We start from the raw sequence: 13,303 nt of genomic DNA, 5'->3' as shown, positions 1-13,303 counted from the left end.
AGTTCTTACATGGTTTTCTCAATATCAGTAATTCTATTCAATAAACATTTTTTAAACAACTGCTATATTCAGAGCATTGTACTAAATCCTGGGTGTATACAGAGATGAAGCAGACATTATCACCATCCTTAGGAAGCTTATCAACTTCATAAGTGAATGAATATGCCCTATCACCAACTGTAATTTAATGTAAAATATACAGAGAAAAAATCAGCATCAAAACTGAGTCCTTGGATGGTATTTAAATTAGCTAGTTTATATTACATGTAAAATTTTATAAATGAATAGCTAGACTTTTGTTGAAATTAAAATTTTGTGAATAAATTAGCTTAATAGAAATAGTGATCTTGACAAGATTATATTAACTTTTCAGAGTCTTAAATAAATCAGTTCATTTTGTGTTTTAATTTGACCACATCTATCATATTTATTGTGCTTTATCAATCTGACTGGTGTTTCTTTGCAAAGCTATTCCATCTATTATTTAGTATTCAACTGGCATTCTTTTTTTTTTTTAATTTAACTTTTAACATTTGTTTTCACAAAATTTTGGGTTACAAGTTTTCTGCCCTTTTATCCCCTCCCCCCCCTAATCCCAAGCATTCTAATTGCCCCTGTGACCAATCTGCTCTCTCTTCTATCCTCCCTCTCTGCCCTTGTCAACTGGCATTCTTAACCTTGACCTTGTCATAAACTCTCTAACCTTGATGAGAGTCTTAACTTTGATTTCTTTATGTTTAAAATCAACCACATGATAATAGCTGCTCCTTTCTGTCTCACAGGGATGCCATGAGGATAAATCTTGTGTGATCCCAAAGTTTCTCATCTATGAAGTAGGGATGATAAAATATTAAATATTATAGCATGATTGTCATGAGGTTCAAATGTGATAATGTATGTAAATGTAAAGTACTTGAAGTATTATAGAAATGCCAGTTGTTAGTACCGTAATAAATTGATAAAAATAATAGTCATTGAAATGCTTAAAGCCTAGCAAAGACAGGACACTTTAGGTTCACAGTATTGCCTGTTGTTATTCTTGGTTTGGTGGTTACTCCCTGAAATAAATATTTTCTCCTTGTTTCTTTCTCTATCTTGCTTCATCAGATTACTGTTTTCTAAAGTAAAGTTGGAGTCACTCTGTCGGGGGCCAGATGAGGCCCTCCTTACCTGCAAGCACATGTTACAAATATGGAAATCCTGCTACAACCTCACTAATCCTAGGTAAGAGACAAAAATATCCTGTTTTGCATTGTCTTTGCATAGTTTCACAATGAACAGAATTCTTTCAAATTGACATTTTTAACCATTATTAACCCCTTAATGAAGATGCTTTGCTTGGCGTTTGCTTGGCTCCTTCAAAAATATTAGTTGCTCACGTATAGGATGGAGGAAGCATGGCTAGAAAGTAGTTTGGGAGGTTGGAAGATATTTTAATGGATGGCAAGCTCGATATGTTTGCTTTTTTTAAAACTGAGTCTCCTCATTCACTCAGGCTAGAAGTACAGCAGTTACTCATGGTTCTAGGAGCTTTGACCTCCTCCTCTGTTTTTGACCTGAGCAGGTTTGCCTGTCCTTCCTGTACCCTTCTGCTTCCGTAGGCTCAACATTTTAATGATGAACTTTATGCAAACACCTGATCAGCTTGTAATTCCCAAGGTTAAAACATCCACCAGCTTCCCCTTAGCAAGGATTATAGGCTTGCTGTATCATAAAGGGCTGCAAGCTTGGTATGACTTAGTAGTGTGACATGACAGCCAAAAAACCTAAAACTATCTTAAGTTGTATAAATAGAGGCAAAATATCCAGAAAAGTGGTTCCACTGTAGTGTGTTCTGATTGGATCCCATCTAAAGTGTTGCATTCAAATTTGGATGCCACATTTTAGGAAGGACATTAACAAACTGGAACTCATCCAGCAGATGACAGTCAAAATGGGAAGACAAAGCCAAGCCATCTGAAGATTGATTGATTGGTTAGGCTGAAGAAAAGAAGATTTAGTAATGACATGATAAATGGACTCTCATATGTAAAAGATTTCAGACTTTACTCTGGAAGAGAGAAATAAAAGCATGGAGCAAATAATGCAGAGGGACTGATTTCTATTCCATCTAAGAAAACCTTCCTAACAGTTAGAACCATCCTAAGGTAGAATGAACTTCTGGGTGTGATGGATTTTCCATTCCTGAAAGTCTTTAAATGGAAGCTAGATGATCAGTTACTAGGGAAATGGGAGCGGGAATTCTCAAATTAGATATAGTGAATATTGCTTGGTATACAGAGTAGCAAAACCATTGAGCTTAATATTTCAGTTGGAAGGAAATCTTGTAGTAGTCACCAGCCTAAAAACATATAGGCTGCTTCTTATTTTCTTTATGATTTATTAAGCTCAATTCAAATTTGATCTCTGCTACAACCTTCTGCCCTCCTCTCCTCCTGGCCCCCCTCCCCCCCAATTTATTTTACTCTTTTCAAAGTCCTAATTATCTGTCATGGGTCACAGATCTATTTGTTTAATAGGTGTGCTTCAGAAATAGTAATAGAAAAGGTGCTAATTTGCATTGGGAGAGAAAGTTCCCCATAGTGTGCTTGCTGTACTGATGACATCAGAAGTTTACTTAAAAAAAAACAAATTAAGAACTACCAGGTCTTATATTTCTAGTGAGAAGGAAAATTTTGCCCCTATGTCTGATTTGTTAAACCACTACTTATTCCACCATGAGAAACAATTTGCCAAAATGGCATCTATAAAGACTTTGGAGAATTCATTCAGCCTTACAGAGAGGTACTGAAAAGTTGACAGAAATTCCTTATTACCACATCATTTCTTGTTTAAAGGAGTCTGAATCTTAAAGAAACATGTATCTATTCTTTTGATTCAGTCTTTAGATTTTTATTACATGTGGGATAACCATTAACTTCAGGAAGAAAATGCATAGTCTTAGGCTTCTGTTTCTCTGCGTTTTAAAGGAATAGACTCCTTTGTTAAGTGTTGCTTATTTTTAAAGGAATAAATTCCTTTCATAAGTGTTTCTTGCCTTGTCATCTTAACTGGGCTGTGACTGGGGCAGGCTAGTGCTGAAGTTAAGTGGAGCAGATGTGAAACAGATATTGCTGGTGGAAGGAGACTTTTTTTTTTTTTTGAGACTTTCTTGCCAAGAACCATGAAGATACTTTATGATTGAAGCTTTAGATATATAATGTTAGTGGTTTAAGCCCACCAATCTACTGGCTGTGGAACTGGACTCACCACTTAATTTAGGCCTACTGTTTTTCCCCGCACATGTGGATGCTATGAAAATAATTTCATTTCAAGGAACAAAGTGCAGTTTTTCGAAGGACAGGGACAAAAATAATATGCATTGATACCTCTCCACTGTGGTTACCAGGAGTGGGGAACCTGCAGCCTAGAGGCCACATGTGGCCTTCTAGGTCCTCAAGTGCTGCCCTTGACTGAATACAATCTTCCAGAACAAACCCCCACAATGCAAAGATTTATTCTGTCAAACTAGGCCTCAGTCCGAAGACCACAGCTAGGGACTGATAAAGGTCACATGGGGCCTCAGGGCCACAAGTTCCCCACCCCTGGTAGACTATATCATGAATATCAGTGTGCTACCTGAAAGAAATTGTCCTCTTATGTTAGTGGAAGTTTGAGGCCAAACCCAAGCTTAGTTCCCTATTTTTCTCTCACTTATATCTCCTTTAAGAAGGATAAAATAAATCCACCACCTTTCTATTGCCAATTTTTACCCAGTCCTCCACACTTCTCCCACCTCCCCACATTTCCTCCCACTTAGCAACCAAGAATATTGAATTGTAAGGAGAAAAAAATAGCAAAAATTTAAAAGTTTAAAATAAACACTTAAAAAAAGCTTCCACTGTGTCCACATTTCCTGTCAGCTCATTGAAGTTAAGAGCAGAGATCAGTCTTCTTTCTCTACATAGCATTTGTTCCTTTCATATAGAATAGATACTTGAGAAATGCTTGTTGAATTGATTGCTTTTCATTGTACCCCCACTCCCCTCAGACCTTGGGGAGAAGAGGGAAGATTTGCAAGAATTATTCTGTTTGGGTTTTTAATTTTTTTCTTAGAATAGAAATCAGTGCTTCAGGAGTGATATCATATCCCTCTTTTCCATTTTGCAAATGCAGTTACCCTTCATACTACTTGTTAGTAAGATTAAGCCTTCCGAACAAAATAAGAAGCAACGAAATTTTGTGCCAGGCCAGTGCCCAGTACTGTCAGGCCTATATTATTGTTATTTCCCAGATAATTAGTTCTAGTTTCTTAATTGCTTTGATTACAGGGATCGGCCAGGTAGTACAAGTAAGTGTCCTCAACAGTGATCTTTTAAGACAGGGACGCATCACATACTTAAGCAGGGATGGTGTAGGGAGAAGGAAGGAAGGAATCTTGAGAGTTGGAATGTACTTGCTCCAGATCTCCATATTTGATCCCTTTTCTGTCTTAAAAAACGCTGGTAAAGAACATTTGGTCTAGAAGTCATTTGTTTTCTGTCCTCAGCCTATCTCCCTTGGCGTTTGCTTTCTCACTTGTGGCAAGAAAGTGCTTTACCAAAATGGGCATAGATCTTAGCTCACAAACCCTGACCCAAGTGGTGTGCCAGCTCCCACTCACATCACAGATTACAAGGGAATTATGTTATGAACGGGGCCACTTAATGCCATCATTTTGAACAATTTGAAATAGTTTTTCAAATGTTGTGAGCAAAATGGTGGGTGGGATTTTTTAGCCCACGTGTTTGTTAGCCAAGGAGTTTGTCATTACCTTCAGGTCTGCTTACATTTAAGTTAGAAATCTACAGACTGAAAATTGAAAAGCTTTTAGTTCTTTTGCTCTTTATTTATTTCTGTTCTTTCTTTCTTTCTTTCTTTCTTTGATTATTTGTTATTTATTTATTTAGTTCTTTAGTCCTTTAGTTTTTATGCCAGAGTACATATTGACTTAATGATAGGCAATCACAATAACATGAATTCTGACCTGCTTTCTTTGTCACCAGGTTTTGGGCTTTGGGGCTTTTCAGTAAGTTGGTTTTTATGTATCTCATCATTAAAAAAATATTATCAATCACCTTAAAAAACCCCAATCTCTACAAATAAGTTTTTCGACAGATTGAGTTAAAGGAAAAAAACGATTGTGAACTCTGTTGTTATTCAGTCGTTTTAGTTGTGTCTGACTCCTTGATTTGACTTGGAGTTTTCTTCCAAAGAGACTAGGGCAGTTTGCCATTTCCTTCTCCAGTTCATTTGACAGATGAGAAGACTGAGGCAAACAGGATTAAGTGACTAGCCCAGGGTCATACAGCTAGTCAGTGTCTGAGGTCAGATTTGAACTTAGGAAAATGAGTCTTCCTGCCTCCAGGCCTGATACTCTATCCACTGCGCCACCTAGCTGTCCTGTGAGCTCTGTTGCCTTACAGTAATCTTTGATTTTGAAAATGTTAATTGTGAAATGTTCTAAAATAGTGACCCTTAAGGCAGATTATTTTTGTGCTTATGGTAAAACTATTGCTAGCCTACAGTCCTGTCATATAAATCTGGTATATCACACTGTTCAACTCCTTTGAAGCCCAAGGCATCATTGCAGAACTATGGTGAGAGGGTAGGGAACAGTAGACCAGCTCTAAAACTGCTTTCCTTCCTATTTCTCTGGCCCACATACAACTTACATACAGTAGATAAAGACCTCTGAGAGATTGTTGGGGGATGGGAAAAGAAATCTCTCCAAACCCTACCCAGGAGGTAATAGCCTACAGAAATCATTCATTTTTAAGTAGCACCCAAAATTAAAACCAGTAAAGAGTTCTACAGAGATTTTAGCGAAGCTGGGTGAGAGAGAACTCATTTCATGAAATGAGGCAAAGGAGGGTTTATGTTTTTGAAAATTGTCACCCTATTTCTGTTATTAAAACATTCAGTTTTAATTATAATCAACTATTTTCTGTTTCAGTGAGAAATAAGATGAGTGAGATGGCTCCAAAACCTGCCCCCCCCCCCCCCGAAAAAAACAAATCCAGAACTACATTAAAATAATGCAGTGGATCAGTTTTTCCTTCTTTTTTCCTATCTTCATTTGTAGGAGGTTTCCTGAGTGGTACGGGGTGGGAGCAGAATGGATCAAAGGCGTTAGGCATTTTCAGATTTAATGGACCTATCAAAATGATTCTGCTCTACAGTATTCTCAAATGAGAAAATAGGAATTCAAACAATTGATTTAGCTAGACTACGCAGGGGGAGAAGGTAGAGAGAATCCAGGGATATTGTGTCTCAGTTAACCAGAATTATGAGTTGCCATGGTGACCAGAGGTTACCTTCCTCCCTCACCTGATAGGTCATATGAAAGTCAAATTTTGAGTATTTATGAATCTGTATCACGTAAAAATGGAGAACTACAGATTGCATAAGACGCCTAATATAATTCTTAATCAGTCACAAAAGCCTGATTATTTTTAGAGAGAGAGAGAATTTTCAGTGTGGAAACAAAAGCATCTCTATTTTCAATAGATAATTGTTGCTTTTTCACTTTTTTGAAAAGAAAATATGGAAGGCAGAGCAAGGAATATAATGAATCGTGTTTCTCACTCGTCAGTTGACAGGCAGGGAGAACACAGATCCAATATTTCTGGAAGTAATTTAAGTTTCACAATTTAAGATGGTAGCTAATAGATCAAAATTCTGTTGAATTCCAACATCCAGTAACCTCTGTAGAGGTGACCAAGCGTATGTTACCCAGTACCTGTGTCATTGCTGCCCTTACTCATCAGCTTCTTAAAAACGAGTCACAGGTTGATTGCCCTTTGGAGAAATCTAGCTCTTTTAGTATCTGTAACATAAATAAATGATGAAGTGTATGTAAATACCTTGCATTCACTTCCTTATGCGTACAACAGTCCGCCTGCTTCACAGGGTTGTTCTGAAAATCAAGTGAGGTAATCTATTTAGATCACTTTATAAACCTGAAGGCACTGTATGGATGCTAGTTGCTACTCCTACTTCTCATCGGACGTGGCAGATACTAGCATCCCTGTTTGACAGATGAAGGCATTGAGGTAAAGAAGAGAGGTAAGGTGACTTGTTTAAAGGCTGTGTAGCTAATCCTTACTTGGCTGAGAATAAAGTGTTGTTTTTTTCTGTATCCCAAACTCCTTTTCAGAACACCACAAATAATATGGATTCTTCAATTCTGGAACTCTTCAAGTCAATTCTGTAGGGTCATGACAAGATTAATGCTCAAAACCTCTTAAATCTATTTCCTTAGATCTGGTCAACTACTTCTTTTTTCAATACAAATACATCATGTACTTTGTGTTATTAGATTACTGACATATAAAGTCTTCCAGAATATTTTAAAGGTGAGATGAGGAGCTATAAACTGAGGTTTCATTATTTACAATGTTAAAGAAATATCTGTCAGTGAACCAGCGTTGAAAAAAATAGTAGTCCAAATGTAGGCCATCCATTTGGTCATACCCCTAAAATGACTCAATTTGAGGGGAAAAATAAACACACACTGAAAAATAATACTAGTCTATTACAGGTCTTAACCTGGTATATTTAAACCAGATTTAGGGCAAAGTACAAAGTAACAATGATCAGTAATGTGATAATAACTTATGCTTGTTTTAATCATGGACTTATTCTGAGACAATTTTGTTATCAATCCTAAATCATGGAATTAAGAGACAGGTTACCTAAAAAAAGTACTGTGTGAAACAATATTGGTAGCTAATAAATCATCTCTGCCCAAGAAAATTCCTTCCTGTTTCCTATGGATATAATGAAGTACTTTATTACATAGAGAAATGGCTACTTACAAGCAGTATTAAATATTATACCCAAAGCTGACAGTTGCACAATGGAAGACATTTCCCTTTCTTGTAAAATTTTATAAACTTATAACAAAAATTTTAATCTTCTGCTTTGATGCAAAAAGATTCAAACTTTTAGAGGCAAATAGTATTATTGTTCAGTTTTTCTTTTGGTTTGGAGGTGCTTTGGTAAAATATCAGAAGGTACAAAGAAAAATAAAATAGGGGTTTTTTTGGATTTTTTTTGCTATGTGTAAAAGATTCTAGAATAAGCATAAAAGTAGTAATAGTAGTAGTTGTTGTAATGATAGTAAAAAGAACTTAAAATTATATAATGCTTTAAATTTGCAAGGTGCCTTTCTCATAACTACCTTGTGAGATATCCCCAATTTACAGATGCGGAAGCTGAGACTCAGAAATGTTAAGTAACTTGCTTATAGTAACATAGTGAATGTCAGAATCAGGATTTGAACTCAGGTTGGTGGCCGGACTAAAATTCACCATTTTTTCTGCTTCACAATTCTATATATCCTGTTCATTGCGTGACTTAACTGCCTTCCATAATACTTTGCCAGATTAATAGCCCCCAAGACCATCCTGTTGAAACAACTCTCTGGTAGATTTAACTTGTGAGACAAAAGTATGGTGAATGGAACACGTAGGAGACAGGAGATGTGGTTATCAGTCCCAGCTCCTCAGTTAGCTGCGTGAATTGTTTGTATGTCTGTTTGTACTGGGCTTGGTTTTTCTCTTTTGTAAAATGAGCCAGTTGACCAAGACAAGCTCCAGGTTTCATTTCAGCTCTAAAAGTTCATGATTCCATTCAGGGCACTGATGATTTAGAAATGAAATGCTGGCCATTTTCCCATCAAGTCCCTGAACCCCATGGGGACCCAAGTCCCAGTAACTCTTTGACCCTGGATAAGCCATTTAGTCCCTCTCTGCAGTTCAGGTTTCTTTTCTGCCAAATGAAGATTCATTTAAGTATTCTTCATGTCAGTCAAGTATGAGGATAGTTGTGAAAGTATTAGGCAGAGGAGAAAGAACAGTGATGATAATGCTGACTGACATGACTTGTGGAACTTGGTTAGCTCTCCTCTGGGCCTCAGAGAGAGTTAGACCCAAATGTTGCAGCTCAACATTTTAGATCCTGTGATGATGATTTTTGTAAAATGGAAGACCTGACAGGAGAAAGTGAATAAGAGAATGGTTGTCCTCCTCAGCCCCCACCTCCGTTTTGTGGCATAAAATTTAATAGCTCAGTCCTGTTTAATTAAATTTCTGCTATATATAAGGCCATGTGTTCTGTGTTGGCAATGCATGCATGAAAAATTAGACAGTTACTGAATTCCAAGAAAGGCCTGGACATCAACACATAGGAAAAAGGAGAGATCCAGTCAAAATGGTGTAAAAAAATTTGAAGAAGGAAAGATCACCTTCAGCAGAGGGGAATATCGAAGGCTTTTTGGAGGAGCTGGTCTCAGAGTTAGATCTTGAAAGCAGGAAATATACTCAACAGACTGAAGGCTGGTGGAGAAAATAGAGTTGGGATGGATTTAGGGAAGCGTTTAAGTTTGGAGAATCTCATGTTCAGATTTTCATTTTGCCTCTTACAAAAAGGCAAAAGTGAGGGTGATTTGAATTGCTTCTGTTTTACTGGGAACTGAATGGAATCCCTCATTTGAGATTCCTCTATCCTTAAGCCATGAAGTAGAAATTCTCATCTTCTAATCTTTGAAAAGTGAGGCCAGACAAAGGATCACATAATTGATTATATCTCAAGAATCAGTATTTGACTTTTTTTTGTTGTAAATGACTGACGTTTCTAGCTGTGTTTTACAGTGATTCTGGACGTGGGAGCAGTCTCTTAGACAGAACCATTGCTGACAGACGACAGCTTAATACAATCACTTTACCAGACTTCAGCGATCCTGAGACAGGTGAGAATGGAAACCAGAGGGGAAATGTGGAGGCCAAAGCCTCTGGGGTTCTGTTCTGTATAGCAGTGAGAAAAGTGACCAGCGCAACTGGGATCAGACAGAAACATTTTTCATGTAAATAGATTTAGTTCTTAACTTGCTTCTTTTACAGGTGTTTGTATACTTTAGGATAGAACAGCTGGTACCTGCCCTAGCCTAGTGTTTGGGAAAGTTCACGTTGTCACTCTTTCTCTGAGACCTCAGAATTAAAAACAAGAAGAGGTCATGCTGTCACTTCCCCTTATCTACTCCTGTCCCCTACTCCAACCCCTCCGCCCCAGCAATCCCTCTCTCCTTTCCTGCCCTACCAATTATTTTCCAGGTTTTTCCCTTACTGCTCTCTCTTTAGACTTCATTCTTTACATCATTCTCTGATGTAAAGAACTAAAGAAGACACAGTATAGATACCAAAGATGACCCCATGTTGAGGATTTCAAGTTCCAGACTTCCAGATCAGCTCTCTCCAAGCCAAATGCTGCACATGATCATTAAGGGCTCCTCAGGGTGTCATCCTCTGTGCAGATACACCCAGTCATTTGGGTTTTCCATATTTGCCTAAGTGCTGTGTCATGTAAATATGCCTCTGATTTCATAAACCAAAAGCAAGTCCCACTGAAAAACTACTGACTGTTCAGTGACAATTCAGAGACTCGGCAGACTCACAAAACAAAATGAAATTCACCCAGATTCTAGTCCTGAAAGGGTTTGGTACAAAAGGACCACATTAAAACCTTATACTGCAATACCCAGTTGATAGTCTCTTGTTAGGTTTAATCGCTAATTGTGCTTTACCTTGTATTTTGTGGGCTGGATATAGCACTTGTGCCCTTTTTTCCCCCTTATATTTAAGAGGGAGACTATCAGGCCTTTATAGCAGCACATTTCTGCCTGACAGAGCTCTTTCAAAGACATCCCCACAAAGAGCGGTCATTCATGTAGAGTTCAAAGCTCATCAGCTCAGAAGGTTAAAGCCTATTAGCTGTTGGCATGGTGATGGAATGGTAGTACAGGGTGCTCAAGACACCCTGGACTTCATTCCAGCAAGGTACCGTTTAATCCAGATTGATACTTGGGTCAATTTCTACACTGACACTGCTTTGGAGTTCGGTTTGTTAGCATTTCTTTATGCTTACTCTGCAGTCTTCCTCCACGCCTCTATCCCAACTACACACGCATTCCTTCTTAGCGGTCAGAGGTGTCATCTCCAAAGTTTCTGGTGACAAAAATCTCTGGTTAAAAATAATTGTTAAAAATGAGTTGATACAGGTGTTTTAAGAGAAAAGAAGGTTTAGAGAATCTGGCCAAAAATTAAGTTCCCTGTTGGCATTTGCAACCTAGCAAACAAACTAATAAAGTGGCAGGAATTTTTCTGTTGACTTAATAAACCAGTGGTGGTTTGTAGTGTTTGACTTGTAAATCCAGGGAGGTTAAATTTCAGAAGTATACCATCACACATTGTAAAAAATCTTCATTTTCTGGATACACCGTAGTCCTTTGTCTGTGGAACAAATCTTTACCCCTTTCTTTGAAGCAAAAGCCTCAAGACTAAAGCATATGCCAACCTCCTTGATTTCCCTTTGTTTTTCAAACCCTTTAGGGGCATTTTCTACCTCCTATTCAGTATTATAAAGGTACCTTGCAAGTGGGTTTAGGGCATGTGTAGGGGTGATGTGCTTATACTGGTATGACTCAGGAAGACTGAGTGCCTCACAGTGTGAAAGGAATAGGCGTTTTCATCATGATTAACTACTGCGTGGAACAACTCTGTCATAGCAGAGAAAAGGAAAGGAATTGGGACTCATTACAGCACCTGCAATGGTTTAGACAGATCTGAAACAGCTGCTTTTGCTTCTCTTCTCTCCTCTTCTCCAGCTTCCCATGAGGCGAGTCATTCTAAATTCAAGATACTTTTCCTTCCGGCCCAACTTAGAGACAACTAGCCAAATAGTTACATATTTGAAGGATTAGTTGTCCTTGGGGTCCTAAAAACCTCTCCAAATATTGCACCACATTAAAAACAGATCATTTTTTCCTTAAAAAAAGAAAAGGATTGACTTCAGAAAGGAAGTACAGACATCTATTTTATTACCATTCTTCCTTTTGTTTCAAATGGCATTTTTCTCCAGATACCTCAATACTTTCTCAATTCTGAATTTCAAACCTTGAATGCCTTGCTAACCAAATGAAGCGTTACCAGTTGACTTTTAATGATGAGTTTTCTTGTGGTTCAGCAGTGTCTTCATCGTGACACAAACCTTTTCTCTTCTCTTTAGATGCATTTTATTCATTTATCTGATTTTTAGCAGAGAACAGTATTTATTAAACTTCTAGGAACTTGGAGACTGTTATATCTAAACTTTTCCATAGATGGAAATATTCTGAGGACATTTGATGTGATTTTTATTGGTGAACCTCCTTTTAAAAAAAATCCAGTAGATGAATGCCACAGTATGCCAGTCACTGCACAAGTACAAAAGTGTAACAGACCTTGTCCTCACAGTACTTATATTCTAACCATAGTTAAGAAAGTCAGAATCCACAAAACGGAAACATTAGCAGGAAATAACGTACTTGACCAAAGAACCTACTCTAAGGTTCCTTTAAATAGCAGTTGCCTTTGTACATGTAGGTATTTGTTTACACTACTGAATAAAGGGGAGATAGAGAAACTTCTGGCTGAGGTTATTAGAAGTATTGTTGCTTCTAACTGAAGTTCAGTCAAAAGTGGAAATAAAAGTCTCTGAAAAGTTTGTTGTTTTTTTAAAGGGCATATTTTCTGGACAAAATCTTCTGTGGATACAAAATAACGACAGTAATAATGCTAATAATAATAGCTAACTTTTATATGGTGCTTTAAGGACAACAGTGCTTTACAGGCGTTATTCATTTAATCCCCACAACAACCTGGGATGTGAATGCTATTATTATCCCTATTTTACAGATGAGGAAACTGGGGCAAACAGAGCTTAAAGTAACTTGCCCAGGGTCACACAGCTAATGAGTGCCTGAGTCTAGATTTGAACTCAGATCTTCCTAACTCCAGGTCCAGCTCTCTTAATCTATTGTGACACACGTGGTTACTTGTGTAGGATTGGCCTTCAAATAAAATTTTTTTTAAAAACCAACATTTGTTCTTCTTCTAGTATATACGGGTAAGTACCCCAAAGAAACATTTTATTTATATGTATATTTATATATGTGTGTGTGTGTGTATGTATATGTATATATGTAATATACATATTAAATATAATGTTCATATAGCATATTTATCACTATAAATATGGGTTATGTAGTTTGTGAATTACAATGTATTTCAAATTGTGGCCTCAGTACCCAGCATGTATTCACTATTTCCCTCCCAGTACTCAGTTTATATGTTGCTCAGAGGTGCAGGTTAATTTTAAATGTGAATCTAAGCAAAAAAAAACCAAAACAAAACACGACTAGAAAAGCAAGCTTGAAGGGAAAAATTATTTAGAATACTTGTATTTT

At 37.4% G+C, this 13,303-nt stretch overlaps 1 protein-coding gene across 10 annotated transcripts in view; it reads left to right on the top strand.

Moving 5' to 3' along the window:
- TTC7B (tetratricopeptide repeat domain 7B) overlaps positions 1-13,303 on the top strand; it is a 337,747-nt gene that overhangs the window by 224,430 nt on the left and 100,014 nt on the right. For all 10 annotated transcript variants that reach the window (XM_072624950.1, XM_072624949.1, XM_072624948.1 and 7 more), the window contains 2 exons: positions 1,108-1,224; positions 9,675-9,772. In XM_072624950.1, coding sequence (XP_072481051.1) covers positions 1,108-1,224; positions 9,675-9,772 — 215 coding nt within the window. The remainder of the gene's footprint in view (positions 1-1,107; positions 1,225-9,674; positions 9,773-13,303) is intronic.

The sequence above is a fragment of the Notamacropus eugenii genome, chromosome 7 (assembly GCF_028372415.1).
Source record: "Notamacropus eugenii isolate mMacEug1 chromosome 7, mMacEug1.pri_v2, whole genome shotgun sequence".
Taxonomy (NCBI): Eukaryota; Metazoa; Chordata; class Mammalia; order Diprotodontia; family Macropodidae; genus Notamacropus; species Notamacropus eugenii.
This window is presented reverse-complemented; position numbering and strand designations above follow the sequence as displayed.